Source organism: Chionomys nivalis, chromosome 18 (genome assembly GCF_950005125.1).
Source record: "Chionomys nivalis chromosome 18, mChiNiv1.1, whole genome shotgun sequence".
Classification (NCBI taxonomy): Eukaryota; Metazoa; Chordata; class Mammalia; order Rodentia; family Cricetidae; genus Chionomys; species Chionomys nivalis.
The window spans coordinates 59,058,996-59,081,469 of NC_080103.1; the positions used below are offsets into that span (position 1 = coordinate 59,058,996).

Consider the following 22,474-nt stretch of genomic DNA (forward strand, 5'->3'; position numbering starts at 1 on the left):
TAGTCCCTGGTGATCCGATAAGACACAGGGGGTTACTCTAATTTTTTTTGTATCTGTGGAGGTTTGCTTTGTTACTGAGTATATGTTCAATTTTAGAGAAGGTTCCATGAGGTGCTGAGAAGAAGGTATATTCTTTTTTCTTTGGGTGGAATGTTCTACAGATGTCTGTTAAGTCCATTTGATTCATACATATGTTAGTTCTCTTATTTCTCTGTTAAAGGATTGTGTAATTTTCATTCCACCTGATTCCACTAGTGCGCTATCAATGAATGTACGTCCTCGCCCTGGAACTTCAGCTGTGCATCTTGACTATCACAGTCTGCTTCTGGTGTGTGTGTGTGTGTGTGTGTGTGTGTGTGTGAGTGCGCGCGCACGCGTGCATGCGCGTGGGTAAATGGAGGCCAGAGGACAACCAAACTGGGAAGGCCACCCACCTCCTCTGAGACAGGGTTTCTCGTTTGCCTGAATCTCACCAATCAGGCTAGGCTGGCCCCATGGCTCCTCCTGTCTCTGCCTCTCCAGGACCTGGAATTACCAGCACAAGCTTTGTGACACGGGTTCTGGAGTTTGGACTCAGGTCTGTGCACTTACACGGCAAACACACTACCAACTCTCCATGCCCCCAACCCCACAATTTATTTTAAATAAATTCTATTCATGTGTGCCATAGGAAGTTTGTATTCCTGGCTTCTTGTTCTTTGTGCCATTCTGAGCTCCGCAACCTTTAATCACTTTTGATTTTAAATAGTGAGTTATGTATTTTAAATGTTGAAAACAAGGGAATATTTTTATTTGTTGCATTCACTTCACTTCTCCCCTCCTCCCCCTTGTGTGAGTCCTCCTTACCCCTCTTCTGCCCGAAGAGCTCTTTACCACACCTTCCCTGCAGTGTGAATCTGCTCCTGCTGGGCTCCCAGAGCTCAGCCCTAATGCTCTTGTCTGCCTTCTTCCTAGAAATGGCTTTCCCATCTGGTCCTTTTTCTCTAAGTTCTAAGTTAATGACTTTCCTTTATTTTCCACATTCTGGTGATATCTTTTCTCTTGGCTGGGAGTCAGTGGAACTTGATTTACAGACCTGGGATGCATCGTGGCTGGAGTTTGCCCACCCTGCTTCTTCTCGCTGCTTGTCCCTTTTCCTTGTTTTTCGTTTTGATTCTGATGTTCCATTCTGTGGCTTTTCTCTCTGGGTTTTTTTTTTTTGTGTGTGTGTGTGTGTGTGTTAGGTGTACAGATTTGAAATCTGGAAGGACTTCAGCCATTATTTTAGATCTTTTCCTCTGCACTTGGGAATAGGCGTGCAGATGTGACTGTGTGCCCTGTCACCTGGCTAGGTTCTTGAAAGTGTGCTGTTGCTTGGGAGGGTCTCAATATTGTACCTGTTTCTCGACAGGCAGACAGGCTGTCTCTCCTCTCGTCTGCCTGCGTGGCTCTGAAAATGAGATGTGTTCCTCCCTTACCTTGACACTCCTGTCCCACGTGCGCTTCACGAGCTGCAGCTAGTGCGTTCTTATTTCATAGGGTTTCTGATGACAAAATTGTGTGTGTTTGTTACATACAACATACTTTAGAACACATGTACATTGCAAATGCAGTCTATATATAGTCTTTTTATCAGTGAAGTATAAATTCTTGTGGAAGTTAGCTACAGACAACAAATAACAACCAGAATGCAAGCCCGGGATGTGTAGACCGTTTTCACTGCCAGCCGCAGTGAGGTCTTACTCCTTTCCTTGAAAAGACAAAGGACTAACTGTAGCATCTTGCATAGCATAGATTCTCTTTTCTCACTTAATACATCCTGATTACAGTTTCCCCTCCCCCTACTCCAGATTCTCCCCCACTTCCCTCCCATCCAGATCCACCGCAATTCTGTCTCTCATTAGAAAAGATACAGGCTTCTGTGGGATAATAATAAAATACAATAAGATAAAATAAAAGCTAACACCTCTGAATGGAATAAAACAAAGAACCAGAAGGAAAAGAGCCCAAGAGAAGGCATAAAAACCGACCCACTCGCCTGCACACTCGAACCCCATAGAAACACTGCACTGGCAGCCATGATATACATGCAGAGGACTTGTAAGGTGGAAAGAGAGAAGAAAAATGTAAGAACAGTAGGATTGCAGAGACAAACAAGGAAAAGCTCCAACACAACATCATGGGACAAAGACTCTCCAAAGTCGCCATTGAGTTAGCCTTCTGTTGGCATCTCCTGCTGGGCCTGCGGCCTCCCCTTAAGGGCGGTTTGTTTCCCCAGCGAGACTCCGGTGGAGAAAACTAAAGTTTTGTTTGTGAGTGCTTACCAATTGAAGGTAGCTTCTGAGTTAGGGGGGCATGTGTCCAGTTTTTCAGCTCTGGAGTCCCATGTGGTGCAGATCCTGTGCGTGCTGCCTCAGTCTGTGAGTTCGTGAGAGCCTTGCTTCCTTGCTGTCTTCCGTCCCCTCTGGCTCTTACAGCCTTCCTGCCTCCTCTTCCTCAGAGGTGCCTGAGCCCTGAGGGAGGGGCTTGAGGGTACATTCCATTAGGACTGAGCTTTCTACGGTCTCTCAGTCTCTGCACATTGTCTGGCTCGGTGTCTCTGTATTGTTCCCATCTGCTGCAGGAGGAAGCTTCTCTGGTGACAGCTGGGCGAGGCACTGGTTTTGGTCCCTGTCTGGAGTGGCCTGCTGGTTCCCCAGGGGTGCCAGCTGTCACTGGGGACTGCTTCCCTGACCAGAGTGCCATTGATCTTATTTTTGTCTTCAGCAGATCTTGCATGGGTCTTATTGTATATTCTGTTTGTCTTCCCAGATCTTTGTGTTTTCCTTTATGCCCAGTGTAAAGTGTATGTTTTAAGTTCCATGCTCACTAAATTCCTCGTCTCTTCATGTGTGGTTTTCAGTTATGTGCTGGTTTGAATAAGAACACCACCAGAGGCTCATATATTTTAATGCTTGGTGATCGGGTGGTGGCACCGCTTGAGAGGGATTAGGAAATGTGGCCTGGTTGGGGTGCACGCGGCCTCTATAAGAGTTGTCGTGGTCATGGTGTCTCTTCACAGCAACGGAACACTGACTGATGCTTGGATATGATATTTGAGCAAGATTTGAGTACGTAGGAATAGAAAATACAAAGAGTTACAATGGAGTATTTTGTTTTATTATTATGTATTTTTTAAAGAGTGATTATTGTCTGAGGGAACAAGTATCAAATTTGATACATTCATTTCCTATCAATATATCTTTCTGCAAATGTGTCCACTAATTTTGTATTGCTGTGCAACAGTGATCGGCAGTCCTCATTCCAGGGTCTTGTCCTGGCTCAGCCGAGTCTTCTGCTGTGGAGCTTCAGTCAGGATAGTAAGTAGTAATGTACCCTGAGGCCCTGGGTCATCTTCTGTGTCGACAAGACAGTGGTCCATGTCACATGAAGGATTCAGTTGTCTGCTCTCCCTGCTGTTCCCTGTTCTCTGTCCACTCCGCAGCTTGGCTTTGATTCTTCAATACCTGGGAAGCATCCTGGCTGCTTCTAACATGTCTGTATCTCTGATTTCTCTACCTGACCTCTAGACCGTCTTATAGGTCAGGCCCTTCCTTTGCATTGGCTTACTCCAGCCCAGTGACCTTCCTTTTGTTTAGAGACCCAGGTCAGTCCTTGGAATCCTTCTCTTCGCCTTGTACAGCTGGTCACAGGGTCCTGTCCTCAGGTCCCGTTCTTGCTCTACATAGAGCGGGAATCATGGGGTTGTCTTACAAGTCTGCCTACTGTGATTTCCCTTGTATAGTAATATAATTTAAAGACTTTAATCATGGGATTGCAGAGATGTCTCAGTAGTTAAGAACACTGGCTGTTTTCCCAAGGGTTCTGGTTCGATTCTAGAACCCACATGGTGACTCAAATCCGTCAGCAACTCCAGCCCCAGAGACCCAACAACCTCTTCTGACCTCTGTGGACATTCATTGCACATGGTGTACAGAGCTAGATGGAGGCAAAACATTCATACATATAAAACACTTTTATAAAAGGAATTAAAATATATTTTTGGAAATACTAATAAACTGTATTAAATAGGTAGTAGAAACCAATTAATTTTCTGAATTGTAACTTAACCTTGGTAGATTATTTTATAATTTTGTTTCTCCAGAGTATAGTGTAATTAACTCTCATTATTCTTAGAAAAGAATCTTGGTGAAATTTTGGTAATTTTCCCTTTGCTTAGCAATAAATATGTATAATTTCAGAAATCCTGTTTCTTTACATAAATGTAATACTTAGATCTGCGCTCTCCTCAAGTGTTTTGAAGTTATATGGTAATGCTCTAGCAGCATGAGACAGGAGCGAGGGCTCTTCAGGTTGTAAGTGTGGTGTTGCTTAGCTACCCGGCCTTTAATAGGAAATGGTAGGCATTGTGACAATTGGTGGCCCTTAAACTTCTGAGTGTTGGCTCCAACACAGCGGTTTTATGTAAGCCATTCACCTTTGTATTGTAGATGTTATTGTGAGACGTTAAACAAAAGAGGAGTGTATTTAACAGCAGTCTGTAGAGTACCGTAACTCTATAAAATCAGTCATTTTAGGAAGCGCTTTAATGGACACGAATGGAATTATAAAAATACTTTAATATGAGCTCACTTCAAACACAGCTGTACTACAAAGTGCAATAATTACACTGATCTTTCACTTGACTGTAAGGAAAAATCATTGGAGGATATCTAAAATATCACATGTAGTTGTATTAAAATAGCAGTGCTGTGAGGGCGTGAATGGTGTTGAACTCACACTGAAAATGCACTCTGTGGCATGCTGCTGTCATGGTGCCGTGGCTGTTTGGTAGCTAGCACGTCAGGAGTGGAATGCTGTGGAATGCTCGCGCCAGTGAGATGAGTATGTGAAGCTTCTTTTATTTTCTTCTCCACTTTGTGTGTGTGTGCATGCGTGTGTGTGTGTGTGTGTGCGTGTGTGTGCATGTGTGTACCTGTGTGCAAGTGCATGTATGTGTGCATACACATCTGTTTTCATGCATGTGGAGGTCAGAGCTGATGTCAGGAATCATCATCCACTGCTTTTCTACCTTAGAACTCACATATATGTCAAGTCTCCCGTCTGTACCTGCAGAGGCTAGAGTTATAGGCGGGCACACCCATCTTCACTTGTGTTTCTGGGCATCCTAACTTTAGGTCTCTTATTTGCAAGTCAAGTGTTTTAACTACTGAGATATTCCCACAGCCAGGAGACTATTTTAATGCCGTTTTTTTTTTCTGTGTATTCCCCTTACCTGCCTCACATAAATTCATACCCTCTAAACATATACTTTCTTTTTTTTATTCTTTTTTTTTTAATTAAAATTTCCACCTGCTCCCCGTTTCCCATTTCCCTCCCCTCCTCCCAAATATTGCCCCCTCCCCCCAGTCCCCTCCCCCTATTCCCACTCCTCTTCTCCTCCCCCCACACCATTCCCCCTCCCTCTCGATACTGAAGAGCAGTCCAAATTCTCTGCCCTGCGGGAAGACGAAGGTCTTCTATCTATGTCCAGGAAGGTGAGCATCTAAACAGGCTAAGCACCCACAAAGCCAGTTCATGTATTAGGATCGAAACCTAGTGCCATTGTCCTTGGCTTCTCATCAGCCTTCATTGTCCGCCATGCTCAGAGTCCAGTTTCAACCCATGCTTATTCAGTCCCAGACCAGCTGGCCTTGGTGGGCTCACAATAAATCAGTTCCACTGTCACAGTGGGTGGGTGCATCCCTCGTGGTCCTGGTTTCCTTGCTCATGTTCTCCCTCCTTCTGCTCCTCATTTGGACCTTAAGAGCTCAGACCGTTGCTCCAAACTGAGACTCTGTCTCTACCTCAATCCATCGCCAGATGAAGGTTCTAAGGTGATATGCAAGATATTCATCAGTATAGGATAGGGTCATTTCAGGTTCCCTCTCCTTAGTTGCCCAAGGTACCAGCTAGGGACATCTCCCTGGACACCTGCTAACCCCTCTAGAGTCAAGTTTCTTGCCAACCCTAAGATGGCTCTCTTAGTTAGGATATATACTTCGCTGCTCCCGTATCCTCCCTTCCTATATCCCAACCATCCTGGTATTGGCATAAAAACTGAGAAGTCGATCAGTGGAACCGAGTAGAAGACCCTGATTTTAACCCACAAACATATGAACACCTAATTTTTGATAAAGGAGCTAAAAGTATTCAATGGAAAAAAGAGAGCATCTTCAACAAATGGTGCTGGCAGAACTGGTTGTCAACGTGTAGAAGAATGAAAATAGATCCATATCTATCACCATGCACAAAACTCAAGTCCAAATGGATTAAAGACCTCAATATTAGTCTAAACACACTGAACCTGATAGAAGAAAAAGTGGGAAGTACTCTACAACATATGGGTACAGGAGATCACTTCCTACGTTTATCCCCAGCAGCACAGACATTAAGGACAACATTGAATAAATGGGACCTCCTGAAACTGAGTAGCTTCTGTAAAGCAAAGGACACTGTCACTAAGACAAAAAGGCAACCCACTGACTGGGAGAAGATCTTCACCAACCCTGCAACAGACAAAGGTCTGATCTCCAAAATATATAAAGAACTCAAGAAACTAGACTTTAAAATGCTAATGAACCCAATAAAAAAATGGGGCACTGATCTGAACAGAGAATTCTCAACAGAAGAAATTCAAATGGCCAAAAGACACTTAAGGTCATGCTCAACCTCCTTAGCGATAAGGGAAATGCAAATTAAAACAACTTTGAGATACCATCTTACACCTGTCAGAATAGCTAAAATCAAAAACAGCAATGATAGCCTTTGCTGGAGAGGTTGTGGAGAAAGGGGCACACTCATTCATTGCTGGTGGGAGTGCAAACTTGTGCAACCACTTTGGAAATCAGTGTGGCGATTTCTCAGGAAATTTGGGATCAACCTACCCCAAGATCCAGTAATACCACTATTGGGTATATACCCAAGAGATGCCCCATCAAATGACAAAAGTATCTGTTCAACTATGTTCATAGCAGCATTGTTTGTAATAGCCAAAACCTGGAAACAACCTAGATGCCCTTCAATGGAGGAATGGATGAAGAAAGTATGGAATATATACATATTAGAGTACTACTCAGCGGTAAAAAACAATGACTTCTCGAATTTTGCATGCAAATGGATGGAAATAGAAAACACTATCCTGAGTGAGGTATCCCAGACCCAAAAAGAGGAACATGGGATGTACTCACTCATAATCGGTTTCTAGCCATAAATAAAGGACATTGAGCATATAATTTGCGATCCTAGAGAAGCTAAATAAGAAAGTGAACCCAAAGAAAATCATATAGTCATCCGCCTGGAGAGGGGAAGTAGACAAGATTGCAGGACAAAAACTGGGAACTTGCGAGTGAGGTGGCAAGGGGCAAAGGGGAAATGGGATGAGAAACATGAGAAGGGGAGGAGGGGAGGAGCTCGGGGGATTATACATATACTTTCTTTAGAAGTACAGATTAAAAAAGAGAGAGAGCAGGGTCTGGGAGAGTTTTCTTTTCCAGCAGGGGGCAGCATCTGACTGTCAGTAGTGGGTCCCTTGCTGCAGATGGCCAGTAGAGATGCCATAGGAAGGGTACCAGAGATAACCGAGCAGACATTTGATGCTGGGACTTTACACTGCCCACGAGACAGGACATGCTGAGGTCTTTGTGACCTCACCTCTGACTAAATTTCTCTCCCTAGGAAGGTCAGCGATGATCTTGGCAGAACTCAACTGTTTCAGGACAGTTCATGGTGGAGCGAGATCTGTCAGGTCCCTCAGGCCCTTGTGGGCACATTGTAGAAATCTGAAGCTACCTGGGGATCAGTGGGGAACTTTCTGTTAGGACTGTAAGAGTCAAGATTTTCCTAGACTTTTGATGCATGATAAACCACTCCACAAATTAGTGGCTTCAAACCTTGATTGTTTATTGAGTTGGTAGTTCTGCAGGTTGGCAGTTTGGGCTGAATTCATCTGGACAGTCTTCTGTTCTCTCTGGCCTGGCTGTGGTGAGCCTGGGTGTGGTGAGCTTGACGGTCTTACTGTGGTGAGCTGGGCAACCTAGCTCTGGTGAACCTGGCTGTGGTGAGCTGGATGGCCTAACTCTGGTGAACTTGGCTGTGGTGAGCTGGACAGTCTGACTGTGGTAAGTTGAACGGTCTGGCTGTGGTGAGCTAGACGGCCTAACTCTGGTGAACCTGGCTGTGCTTTGCTGCGAAGATGTCTGTTCTTCACTTTTCTTCCCAGAAGCTTGGGCTTGCTCATGATGGGAGCAGGTGTCTAAGAGAGCACAGAAACAAGAAAACCCTGAGGTTACACCTGAGTTACGTTCCTTTAACCAAAAGCTGTTTCTAGATCAGCTGATTCCAGAAGCAGGGGTGTAGAAACATCACTCCTGTCCCCAGCCTGACAATGAAATCTGAGACCTTGCCTCTGCATGCTGGGCCAGTACTCTACTGCTGACCTGCATCCCTGCAAACTCCACCCTTGTGTGACCTGCTGTAGGCCAGTGAATGAAGAACCCGGAGATCACAGTGCCCCTAGCCTGGGTGGAGCTTCCTTTACTGCAGGAAATCATGCTGCTGGCTTCCGTTTCATCTTGGCCTTTGCCCTTCTTTTCTTCTCAGACCAGAGGTTCCCAACCTCCCTAACTCCGAGACTCTTTACTACAGTTCTTCATGTTGTGGTGACCCCCAACCATAAAATTTTCATTGTTGCTTTATAACTGTAATTTTGCTACTGCTATGAATTGTAATGTAGATATTTGTGTTTTCTGATGGTCTTAGACAACGGTTGTGAAGGGGTTGTTCATCCCCCTAACAGCTGCCACCCACACAGCTTGACAACACTGTTTTAGATAATTCTTGTGTTTTCTATTATTTGTTCATTTTTGTTCAAATTCATGTTGAATATTAATTTCCTAAATTATATCATGGTACTTACTAAATTTTATTTACAAGTGTCTTCCCTATATCCTCAGGATGTATCTCTGCAGTGGGTGGGCATTTTTCTTCCTAATTTTCTTTATGGTTTTCCTTTTATTTATTATTGCTGTGTGTGTCCATTGCTGCTACACACGTGTTGAACTCTTAGGACAGCTTTCAGGGGTCCAGGCTCTCCTTCTGCTTTGTCTGCTGTGGTCCCTCCTATTGTCTCTGTTGCGGCATGCACGATCCAGGTTTATTAAGCCGCAAGGTTCCAGTTGACTCTGCTCTCCCCACTTCCACCTGGGTCTGTAAGTTCTGGGCCTCAACAGAGTGTGAGTGTCCCCTGTGCCCTAGTGTGAAGACTTCTCAAATCTGTGTCCAGGGGGTGGTTTTCCTGTTCGCAGGCCTGGCAGGCAGCAGAGAAGCTAAACTAGAGTGGGAATAGGAGAAGTGCACTCGGTCTTTCACCTGGGACTGACAGGGCTCACGCTGTACGTCCTTGGAAGATGGCTTACCACACAGATGCCTGCTCCTCTGCCTAGATAGCAGTCTGTGTGTCAGTACCTGCTGTGGTGTCACATGTATGTAAATGGATATACGACAAGGTGTGCCACTACGGAGGTTGGGATGCAGTATGTGGCTTGGGCCATCCCATAGGTCCATCTTCCCCCGTAGAAACAGCAGGCAGGAAGACAGCAGGCTCCCACAGTCTCTCAGCAGCCTCGCCCTCACGGCCAAGCAGTTTCTAGCAGAGCAGAGCAACTCGAGAACTGGGCTGGCCATCTCCTCCTGGCCCTGCATTTAAGACTTGCAGACAGTGGAGGCACTTGGGAGTCTTGGAGGAGTTAGGTGGGTTTGGGCAGGATGTGTGTTGTGTTTCTGTACCTTTGCATGGGGTTGCAGTGAGGAGACGGGAAAGGCTGAGTCGATTCACATGCCTTCTCAGCCCCAGCTCGCTGGCCCCAAAGCACATTCAGTGAATGGATTGTCTGCCTCTTATCAAACAGATGTATTGAATGCATAATAAGTAAAAAGCCTATCACTGCAAATGATGGAATTTGAAAGCTGTAATTTGCTGCTTTCATTGATCTGTGTCATATTTTATGATTCTTGTACAAGTGCACATACGTGCACGTGCGCACGCACACACACATGCATGTACACACACACACTCATGAGTACGTACATGGAGACTCTCTCCATCTTTTGCTGTTACTTCCAAAGCTTCCTCTTGGGGAACTGTAGACCCTGCTTTTCTCTCTGGTCCCCTTGTTCACAGGCTGAAGGCCCAGGAAGCAGCTCTCTGGGCTCTGTAGGAAGACCACACCACACCCGTCATGGTTAGTTGTTGAGTCTTTGGAGGAAAGATAGTTACTTACAAAGATGCTGTTTTCTTGTAAATTGGCTTAACTTTGGCAACTGTTTCTGGCCTCGGAGCTTAAGATTTAAATTGAGTGCCAGGGAAGCTGTATCACCAGAAGTAGCTTCTCCAGCTGTAGAAGTGGTTTGCTGCTAACTACTTGTTTCTCCAATCTTGTGGTGAAACTTAACGGGAAACACCTACCGGAATCTTCCAGCACCAAAACTGCTAAACTGAATTATGAGAAGAGTCTGTGGGCGTAAGTAGAGCCTGCTTGTTTGTTTTCCAGCCGCCCGGACTCAATCACCCAAAAACTACATTAATTACAACACTGTTTGGCCAATGGCTCAGGCATATTTCTAGCTAGTTCTTCCATCTTAAATTAACCCATTTCTATTAATCTCTGTACCGCCATGAGGCTGTGGCCTACTGGTAAGGTTCTAGCATCCTTCTCCTTCAGTAACTACATGGTGTCTGCCTGACTCCGCTCTCTCTCTCTCTCTCTCTCTCTCTCTCTCTCTCTCTCTCTATCTCTCTCTCTGGCCATTGGCCAAAACATTATTTTCTTGCCATTGGCCAAAACAGCTTTATTTATCAACCAGTAAAAGCAGCACATGTACAGAAGGACATCCCACATCATGTGGGTCCTACCGCCCCCTGGATGGTCCCCCTGGTGCTGAATCCTGACACTAGTTGTTTATTTTACTAGGAGAGCAATGCGTGTGTGCACCTGTGTGTGCTTCCAAATGTCGTGTGCATCAGGCACCAGTTGACCTGAAGGCTGTGTGAGGTGTTTTGCAGTACTGGGAGCAGTAGCCTGCTCTGGTGTGTTCAAGAGTGACGCTCTTACGCCTTGCTGAGGCTTCCATACCCTTACCACGTGTTCGACTGGGAGCAGAGGACTATGATGGGCAGAGCAGAAACCATGCTTAGTTAACACGTCAGTTTTTCTGTACATTGATGTTACCTAGGTTTAGCCTAGCTGCTTTGTATTGATCATTCTAGACTTTGACAGAAAAAAATAGTTTTCTATGGTATAAAGAGACCATGACATCTAAGAATTCTAATGTTTAAGTGGCCTGAGAACTGCTGCCCTTAGAATACCATAAGATGCTAGAGGGCAGGGACCTTTGTCGTCACCAGCATCACACAGGTGAGCAAGTCCATCGAGCAGTCTTTGTGTGTGTGAGTGCATTGTGCGTGGGTGAGGGGATGCATGCCTGTGTGTGTGTGTGTGTGTGTGTGTGTGTGTGTAGTGCTGGGGACTGAACCCGGGGCCTTGTTCAGGTGGTTAAACACAGCTACAGCTCAAACCCCCATTGCATACTTTTAGTAGGAAGTAAATAGGGAAATTGCATTTTTAAATTCTTTATTTCATTTGTCCTATACATTTGTTTCTGAGGCAAGATTTTAATATGCATTCCAGGCTAGCCTAGAATTTGCTATGGAGCTCAGGTCGGCCTCAAATTCCTGCTTTTGCTTCCTGGGTGCTAGGAATAGATCTATATATACCACTGTTACCAACTTAGGATCTAATATTCTTGGACCAGATTTTGAAGCCCTTTCTGGAAGAAGACTGTAGGGGCAGACGCAAGAATGAAGTTGGAATGTGCCAGTAAAGAGTTATCAGTTTACTTCATGGTACATATTTGATTAAAACTGCCTAAAACTTATTATGATCTAAATTAAAATACTAACACTTTTGTCAGTGTGATGAATTTATTTGAACTAATAGAAGTCGCTTCCCATTTTGTAACTTATTATTGTCCTGGCCAATATTAAGTAAGTTGACACATAAAGATGTAATAGTCACACATCATAGGGCCATAATGCAGTTGTTGAAGACACAGCAAGGGGGGAGAATGGTCTATCCTAGACAGAAGTACATATGCATGACACTTAGCTGTGCACTGTGGGATGTGCTGAAGAGATGTTCAGGGATGCTAGACCAATGGTTCTCAATCTGTGGGTCTTGACTCCTTTGGGTGTGGCTGAAGTGACCCTTTCACAGTGATTGCCAAAGACCATCAGAAAACTTTATGGTTCCTAACAGCAGCAAAGCTGCAGGGATGATGAAGGGCGGTGGGGGCACCGCCTTTAATCCCAGCACTCGGAAGGCAGAGGCAGGCGGATCTCTGAGTACGAGGCCAGCCTGGTCTTAAAAGAAAAAGAAGTAGCAATGAAAATAATTTTATGGTCAGGGAACTGTATTAAAGGGTCACAGTGTTAGGAAGGTTGAGAAGCTCGCTGTAGACAAAGGCACACACGACACAGCGTGGACCGTGGGGCTGTGTTAGAGATGTGTCCTGTGGACTCAGGCAGGCTTGGGCCTCAGCAGGTTGGTGTGGAGATGCACAAGACAGGTAACGAAGGGTGGGGGTAGGAGCGATAGCTGAGGGAGGATGCAGCTGTGCGGGAGTTCAGCTGGGAACACCCTGGGAGCTAGCGTCTTTTGGTCGGTGAGTTTTGAGGCAGCACAGGGTAAAGGCATTCTCTGGGACCCCCCAACAGGTGGTTGCTGCTTTGGGATAAACCCTGGAGTGTTCTACAATGTCTTTGTCCTCTGGTTTAGTGTGATGTGTGTTTCCTATCAGCAGCGTGGCCCTCATGGAGCCATAGTTCAATAGGAAATTAATAGAAATAAGCAGTGGCAGGACTCTCCCCTGCTGAGCAGCTTGGTGGTGGGGAGGGGCTGGCCCTGGTGGTCAGGGCGGACCCCTCTGAGGAACTGATCTTGTTAGGAGTCAGCTTGCCTTCCAGATATTTATCTCATTTGAAGTCTTTGCCGCTATTGCTGTCCCAGCGTGTTCATTACCCCTGTACTTCCTCTTTCCCATCGGCACTTACTTTACCCATTGCTGAGTCCCTCACCTCTTGTTAAGCTGGCCCTGTTGTCCTTGTTTTGCAGAAACCAAAGCCAAAAGATTGGCACCCTCCTGGCGGCTTCATCCTGGGGTTGTGGGCGCTCATCATCATGGTCTTCTTTAAGACCTACGGGATCAAGCACATGAAGTTCATCTTTTAGACTCAAGGATGTGGGAAGAAGAACAAATGGAAGATGGCAGCCTTGTATAAAAGCATAGATTTTTATGTTTTTAAATATGTTGTTTGTGTGTAAATTTGGGAAGAAATTAGGAAAAAATAATTTTAATGAACGTTTGACTTCATCATTAAAATATTGTTAATACATTTGTTTATTGTCCATTAACTGTTTTACATTATGTTTGTGCATGTGTGTGATATAGAGACTGGGACAGTGACATTGGAATATATTGGGTTTTTTTGTCCTCTTTTCGCTGTAAAACTAAGAATTGTGAAGGTATTGATTATCACTAAAAGCGGTAACTTCTGTTAATTTTGTGTGTGTTCTTTGAGTCTTTTTATTTATGTATATTTTTCCCCAATGCCCAACTTATACGAATATATTTCATAATCTTTTTGTTTTTATAACATATTAGTAAGCTTTTCCTCCTCCTTGGGTATTCTTCAAGAATACTTTGTGAACGGGACATGGAGGTACTTTGCTATAGTCCAAACTGCTCAGGAGGCTGGGCTGAGATCATGTGAGCCCTCAGGATTGAAGGTCAGCCTGGACAACAACAGCTAATAAAAGACATGTAGTGCTCATGTCATGACCCGTGGTTGTTCCCTTACCCTGTGCGTTCATTCTGGAGGGTATTACCGACTTTTAGCCGTTCCTGGGATCCTGCCGAGTTAACTGCACGGGAAATGAAAACAAAGCTTCGGTAGCTGTCCATCTGGAAACTTGTGCCTTAGAGAGTTTCTTCTGTTAACTACTCAGAGAAACGTGCCTGCTTATTTTCCATTTTTAAGCATTCTGTGATCTTCTAGAATTGATTGTATCCTCTTTAGTTTTTATCCTGGAAAAGTCAGATTGCCAACTAGCTGGATCTTTGCTTTCCCTGAGGACAGTCCCGTAACTGGATGGCATGCATGGAGCGTGTACGCGCACTGCTGGCCCTGATCCCACAAGGCACTAAACATCCCTTTGTATTCCATAAGATGTAAGAGTTCACCCCCCACATTGACGCTTCTAGAATGCCAATCATCTCTCCATTTTTTCCTATGATGGGAGGAGGGCTGACCTGTGTTGTGGTCAATCTCAGAAGCTCTAATCCCTTCAGACCTTGGCTTCTGAGTGTGGTTAATAAGCCACAGAATCTCTTTACCTTTTAGCTCTTAAAATATGGTGTTGTAGTTCTAAGCAAGACTCATAATTTCACAGGCAAAAGATTGTCATCTCCTGGACTAGTACAGGTAATGTTGGGGTTTCTTTAGCTCTGAGTCTTTAGTTGACATTTTTATTGGTGTGCTGTATAAGACAAAAAGGAAGTTTTTATCTGGCTACATAAGGAAGCCTTCTTGAGCATGGGAAGAGGACACACAGAAGTGTGGTTGGCCAGGAGGTCGCAGTAAGAGCCATCTGACCCTGTCTCCCTCCAGACCACACCCAGGTCATGGAGAGCATGCCCGCCCATGGAGTGAGAGGATTGTAGCAAGGGAGTTGCTCTTGGGTCAGAGTCTGAACATCAAGAACCACACCCTGATGTGAAGACTGCGGGAAACAGGGCTCTCCCTCGGAGGTGGGGAAGCGTTCTCTTTTAAACCAGCCTGAGAGTTAGGGAGTTAGGGTTAATTCTGCCTGGGCAGGCTTTCGGAGGGCAAGGGTTTATTGTTTTTGTTTGTTTTTGTTTTCGTTTCCCTTCTTAAATTTTTGGAATACAATTGAAGCAAAAAGCTTAAAAAGTCTGCTTGTAGCTGTAACCTTCTTGAAAGTCTTCTGTCTTCAGTAAGTAAATCGTGTGTGAGCAGATACAGAAACTAACACCTATCCCGAAATATACCCTCAGAGTCCCAGGGAGTGGAATGAAACAGTGGCCGGGGACGGATGAGATAATGGTGTCCGGGACAGATGAGGGACGGATGAGATAACGGTGTGATAAACATTCCGGAAGTTGTAAATGCGCTGTGCTGTTGTTCTCATTTCTGCTTAGGGGCACACAGGGGCATGGGTGGTGATGACAGGGTCCATCCCCTGCTGCACTTCCGGGCCTTCTTAAGTTGCTCCATGATACTCCTATTTTTGCTGATGTTTTTTCTGTCCTCCCCCATGGTGTCCTTGAGGGAGGAAAGAGAAGGAGACAAATGGACCCCCATAGGCACGTCCTGACATTTCCGATTTGGAGAGTGCATGGCATAACGATGCGGTCCCCAGAAGGCAGCCTGCCTGAGAAACGAGACCGAGACCAAATGGTGTGGATTCCAACCTCACGAGACATTTATTTGCAGCTTGCGGAAGGAAAATGTAGCTTGGATGCAAAGATGATAAAATCGAATCAAAAATTAGAAGTAAACACAAAAATAATGCATGCATTTATGATTTCAATTTTTATATATTCTCTATACTTGAAAGTGATGAGCCCCACAGCAAGCATAACTCAGCCCCTTCATGCTTGCCCAGTGCTTTCTGTCCTGGCGGATGCAGCAAACATTTCTTCCATTATGTATGTTGTATAGCCGAGTTACAGTTACTGTGGGAGTCATCATTCGAGATTTTGATGCATGTGTTTCTGGAATCTGTACAGCAAATGTTGAATTAACATATTACCCTTTTCAGTTTCTTTTTACCAAAATTAAGCTTGTCTGTAGTAGACGCTGTTTTAACTTGTGAAAGAAATATTTTGTAAATGTACTTGGAGGTATAGCTATAGAGCAGTGAGATCAGTATCCGGGTCTGCTTAGTGGCACCAGCCTCGTTGCTTCATGACTTCGCTCCGACCCCAGGGCCTTGGCTGCTGTTGTGCTGCCCACACATGATGGCCCCCACAGAAATGGTTCTGTTCTGGACAGCACACCCTTGGGAGTAACCCAGCTCCCCCTCCTGAGGTGCGATAAAACTCTTATGCACTGGAAAGAATTGTCACTCATGTTGGCAAGTAAAATGCTGATTGACCATTAGCCAGGCAGCAAGTTATAGGTGGAGCAACCAGACTAGGAGAATTCTGGGAAGAGGAAAGGCAGAGATGCAGTCACCAGCCAGACACAGAGGAAGCAAGATGAGAATGCCTTACTGAGAAAAGGTACCAAGCCACGTGGGTAAATGTAGACAAGAATTACGGGTTAAAAAATTTAAATCATAAGAGCTAGTTAATAATAAGCCTGAGCTAATAGGTTAAACAGTTTATAATTAATGTAAGCCTCTGTGTGTTTCTTTGGGATGGAATGACTGTGTGACTGGGAGGGACAGAAACTTCCATGTACACTCTCCCTTTTCTTTTGGTGCAAAAACATTCACTGTCTTGTGCTATGAAATATGTGACTCTAATTAATTATGTGCATGCAGATAGATAGATAGATAGATAAATAGATAGATAGATAGAAAATTGTGCTTTGCTCTTAGCTGTCCCTCCTGCTGCCCTTGTCTCCTTGTGGTTCCTTTCCACACCCCAAGTAGTTCCTCGTCTGTATCACATACATGTATGTGAAAGGTTTCAGATTTTGGATTCAAGGGTGATAATGTGACAGACTGCCATTTGTAAATATATATTATATATATTTATGTATTAGAAGAGAGATAATCACCACAGGCAGACAGACAGCAGCATGCAGGGGCTCCAAGAAGAGTTCAAACCCACATGGCAGAGTGAAGGTTCCTTATACATTTTAGAGGAAGGGGGAGGGGAACTAGACTGAAGAGTTTGTCACTCCCCCCCCCCCACAGTCAGTTAAAGAATGGTAGGTCATGGATAGACATCTCTCCTGGTTGGCCGTTACATGGGCTGGTAGGAAGGGGAGACAAATGGCGAGAGAAACAGGTTACTCTGGTTCTGAAGACCAAATTATTTTAGATTCTGTAATCAGAGTTCAGTCAAAATGGAGAAGCTTTACAAAAGGTGTGGCCATCACTAACAAGATACATATATGAAGGAGATATGTGTATATATAGCTGAGTCTAACTCTGCATGTAAGAAAACATGCAATACTTTGTCTTTGCTCCATTGTCTTCTATTTTCTCCACCCCCTTAGGCCTCTTCCCTCAAAATCCTACTGTCATGTTCACCCCTATATTTGTGTTTGTATGTATTTAAGTGTAGAGTTTACATAGAGAATGTAGTATTTGACTTTCTGAGCGGCTTACTTCACTTAACAGCAAGGTCTCCGATTCCATCCATTTGCCTGCAGAAATGTAGTTTGGTTTTTTTACTGCTAGCTTCAGATTCACTGTGCATCATTACACGGTCGTCCGTTCATTGGCTGATGGGCATCGCACTGGCCCTGTATCTTGGCTATTATGGGCAGTGCTGTAGTAATCATGACTGCAGATGGATGAGGTTTTACTTCCTACCGAGAGATTGAATAAGATTAGCAGCACTCCCTTTAATAAAGGCGTGGATAGTGTGTTTTATAGGTTGATCAACTTTGCAACATTAATTCTGACTTCTGTTCAGATCTTTTGAGACTGCACACCATTCTCATTTTTCTTTGCTTTTTCAAAATGTAAATGCTGGAAACAGACATCTACTTAGTGTTTACATGTGTGAAGAGCCTCTCCCTCATCAGGAGGTGGAGTCTACAGTCTCCCCATCCTTGGATCTGGGCTGGATAGACACTTAATTCTACTCACTAGACTAGTATTGCCACATTTCAGAGTGAAGCCATAAAAGGTGACCGTGTATATGTCCTGCTTGTCCCTCAGAGCCTCCAAAGCCAGCCACCACCCCCTGAGGGAATCTGAACCCTGTGGGAAGCTATGCATTTGTGTTCTGCACCTGCAGACCAGGTACCAGCCAGTCCTCAGCATCATCACCAGAGGTCCAAGAAACAGGTTCTGGAGGGACGCCACCTCATTATTGCCCAGAAATACAGGAGAATCACAGTTAGAGAAATAGTGTTACTTTAGAGCAGTTGCTTAGCAATAGTGGCCGTATTCCTGTGCTGCCCCTGGAGGGGATCCTGGGAATACAAAGATAGGATTCCTTCCTACAGAGTAACAAATCGATTCTAGAGTGACTGCTACCAGGGAAGAAACAAAAACAAGTCTCATTTAAGAGCTACCAGCTACAGACTTCACACAAGAACTTTCACTTTTAGTTACTATGTAAATAGGACCGTAATTTTGTATTTCCTAGCAGTTAAGAGCATGGAGACCACCCCTAAGGGGAAGCCACCCTTGATTAAGCCGTAATTTGAAAATACCCACTGTTATATGAGAAGTGTATATTTTCTTCCATTTTATTTTTATGTCAACTCCTCTCTGTTACCACAAGAGTTGGCTTTGTGATCTGAAAATGAAATTGGGGCAGTGGAGCCCCTTCACTCCTGCCCCCCCGACTCAGAGGTGGAGGCTCATGTCCCTGCACCTTGAGTGTTGGTCGCATCCCTTCTAGGAGCTCCTGTTTACTGACAACGTCATCTCTTGTCCTGTCCAATTGTCTTTGTATAGACGCCTTCCCTTATAGTGTGTTCAAACCTTTATCACCAATGTAATATGGTGTCTTCTAAATGTTTCCCCGTACAGTTTTATCTGACTTTGTACCCATGCGTTTCTTTGTGACAGGGACCTCTGCATTGCCAAAGACAATGGAAACCCCACCTCCTATGCGCGCGTGCGCGCGTGTGTGTGTGTGTGTGTGTCCTCCTTGCCATCTCTCCTTAATAACCACACTTTAACACTTTAGGAATGTCTCCTCCACCTTTGTGGTGCTGTCCCTTGCCAGGCATTCTGCACTCATCTGCTTCTTTGAAGTCTTCTCTGATTCTTCTTCCTGGTAGCATGCTCCAGATGTTCTGAGCATCTTTCCCATATCACACGCTGCTTGCTGTCTGCATATATGTACATTCCCATCTGTGTTTCCAGTGATCTCCACATCGTTGAAAGCCAAGTGTCTGTCTATGTCTAGGTGTCTTTCTTGATGCCAGATGACCCATCCCTTTCTACTTGAAAGCCCCCTTTTATACCCTGAACCCAACCTGCCATCTCTTCTCTCATTACCCAGCCTTAAATGACCTAGGATTGTGAAGCACGGGTCCTATGTTAGGGCATTACCAGATGGCAGTGGCATACTTTGTGGGTTTACTTAGATCCCAGCCATCCCAGTGCTTGCTCCACAGGCTTGTGAGGACGGCAGTGATGGTGACAGGGTGAGGATGTGTGTAGACGCGACAAAAGGAGAATGTCTGGGGATCACAGTAGTGAGTCACTGAGGTGAGGCATCTCCCTTCTGAGTGAAGATTTGGTTCTTTTCTTCAGATGAAGAAATGGTCACTGAGCTTCTGTGTTTGGGGCTGAGGAAAACATCAACCAACCTTTCCAACTATGACCTTCAAGTCAGGTCTTTGGATTTGAGGCTGGCTTTGCATTTTATTTTTATATTCTGTTTTATATTTTTCTTTTGTTTGTGACACAAATCCTACAGTATCACCCATAGGCAAGAAAGTACCCAGCGAAGCAGTGATGAGCCGTGTGGGGTTCGCTGTAGATGCAGGGACCACATTGTGCATCTCTTTCTTTTGGCATTGGGTGAGACTTTCTTAACTTGTTGGAGTAATAAGGGCATCTTGTTAGATGGCAAGTGTCTTTGTACTGAGCTCAGATGTGTAAAGGAGTGGGATCTGAACAGCCAAGGAAGTGTATCATTGCATTATCAACTTACTGTTTTCAGCTCCAGTTCTACTCATTGTTCCATGAAGCCGAACCTTCAAGAGTCTCTTCTCTCTTGTGCGCACCTCACTGAGCTGTGTCAGGATAGCCACAGCAGGAACATGTCCTGCAGGACATGCTTGTGTTGTTTCGTGTCTTACTTCCTCTGCCCATTGTGTGTTTCTGCAGTGGCCAGTGGCAGACAGCACAGAGCCCCTTCCAGTGAGTGGCTGTGGTACAAGGCATGCCTGTATGTGTCTTTGTCAGCTAGGTGGACCCGCGCAGCTCCACAGTGTCTAGTGACCACGTTCCTGCAGACAGCACATCTGTGAGCACTTTCTGGGAAGTCCTGAGACAAGGTCCCTTTTAGGGGATGGCTCTCTCTAGCTCCCCAGCTTCTTTCCAGCAAGCCCCTGATGGGAAGCTACAGTGACCCTTTGCTGCCGTCCATCTTGCCATGCTGTGTCCTCTCTTGTCCTGTGTTAACCTCAGACTTTAGAGGAGGGAGCCTCGGACTTGAGCAGTCTGTGTCGGTGCTAGGGATAAGGGCTCCTCTGAGCCCTTGACTTGGAATCTCTCACCAACAGGTTCCTTTTTACTCACGATTCTTTGATCACACGACACTGAGTGTTGTCTCCAGACTGGATCCTGATAAGCACCTGTTCTCCCCGAAACACAATGGCATGAAGTGGAAGATTCTTATTATTTGGTTTGTTGTTGTTGTTGTTGTTTTGAGACAGGGTTTCACTGCAGTTTTGTAGCCTATCCTGGAACTAACTCTTGTAGACCAGGCTGGCCTCGAACTCACAGAGAGCCACCTGCCTCTGTCTCCCAAGTGCTGGGATTAAAAGTGTTTGCCACTACCGCCCAACTTGAAGTGGTAAGATTCTTCACCAGAGTCATTGACATCTCAGTCTTGGAATTCAAGGAAAAATCCGTGACAATCTTAAACAGATGAACAAAAGACTGGAGATAATTCCTTACCACCGGCCCTTGAATTCTGAAGGAACCCAGCCCTAAGGGCCCGTGGGCTTTGAGAACCCCGCATCTCCTCCTAGCTCTCTACGGCACCTCTTTTTCTGAGTAGAAAGAAACTGATAGCTTCACATCACAGAGACACCTCTGTGTCCCTGCCAAGAAGCATGGTGGATCAGAAGAAGAAACCTACTAGGAACAGGTTGGTGCAGACAACGCCAGCTCGGCTGTCTGTGGAGGTGTTTACCGAAGAGGCTGTCTGAGCAGGACAGAGTGGGAGAGCCTGGGCTTTGCCTTCTGTTGTTTGTCAGGCTGATGACCGCACTCTATGCAGGGACGGAGTAATTAGATCACAGCTAAGGAAATATGCTGTAAAACTAATAAAAGAGAAGGTGGGAGAGAAAAGAGAAATCAAATAAAACAATCGAACAGAGTAAAAATAGCACTTTTAAGAGGCTGAAAGCAAAAACAGAAGACTCAGGAATGAAAGTGCCTAACTAGAACACGTGACAGGCTTTGCAGTTGCAGAGGCTGAATCTAAACCTGAGAACTTCAAAGATGCAGTTATGAACTGAGCTAAAATGAAAAAGAAAACATATTTTAAGGTGAAAACAATAGAGAAAAATTAAATGAAAGGGAAAGACCAAACCAGGTAGTCAGAAGAATTTGAAGGAAGATTTCAAACGCTGACATTAGGAATATAACGTTCTCTAAGTGCTACACATTAAGGCAGAAACAAACTAAAAATAAATATGGAAGATAAGAGACAAACAACTTAAAACAAGGCAAGTGGAAACATCATTTAAAGCGAGCCACCTGCCTTAGTTGTTGTTCTCAAGGAACCATGTGTTCTAGAAGGTTCTGTTTGTCTGTGCCTTTCATTCCCAAGATCAGGTTCTCTACAGAGCACTCCTCAAGATTCCTTCAGGTCAAAGCCAAAGGCAGCAAGCCTTTCCCTAAAGACCCTGTCTCCTGTGTTGGGGGTGATTAGTACCTTGAGAAGGGCCTGGCCTGGCTGGTCTGGTCCCCTGCCTCAGCCATCCATCATAGTGTCCTGACATCCAGGGATAATACTCAGATTTCCTGCCTGTCGGTGTGACACTTGTGATAAGTTTTGGGGTCCCCTTTCTCCTCCTTCCACAGCTTAGAGTCCCCGTTGTTTTTGTTGTATCTGTGGAACCCGGGTAGAAAGCAAGCAGGTGTTTTTCACAGTAAAGAAAAAATATGTGTTTCACGTTGTGTGACTTGGCTTGTGTTGTGTATGCCATCTATATAATGGCAAAGGGAAATGTACAAAGTAGGCCATCTTTTATGCTGTGTTGTTTCCTGTTTTTCTGTAGTCTGTGCCAGAATTGTTTCAGAGGAAGAGCTATGGTTTCCAAGAATATTTTGAAGTGCACTCTACACTGTGTCCTAAGATCCATCTCTGCGTATCTGTGCGTCTGTATAACTGGAGAAAAATGAGAAAGATTGCTGCTGGCATTCCCGGTACGGTACCGCCTTCAGTTCCCCCTTTTACTGTATGTAGCTGTGTGTCTGGCTTCCCAGCAACATCTTGC

The 22,474-nt window shown here is 44.9% G+C and overlaps 1 protein-coding gene across 1 annotated transcript in view; it reads left to right on the forward strand.

Moving 5' to 3' along the window:
• The window catches only part of Pigk (phosphatidylinositol glycan anchor biosynthesis class K), a 79,525-nt gene extending 66,115 nt beyond the window's left edge, over positions 1-13,410 (forward strand). Inside the window, exon 11 of the mRNA XM_057793390.1 lies at positions 13,188-13,410. Within this exon, the coding sequence (XP_057649373.1) occupies positions 13,188-13,304 (117 nt within the window). The 3' untranslated portion in view covers positions 13,305-13,410. The remainder of the gene's footprint in view (positions 1-13,187) is intronic.
• The last annotated feature ends 9,064 nt before the right edge of the window (positions 13,411-22,474 follow it).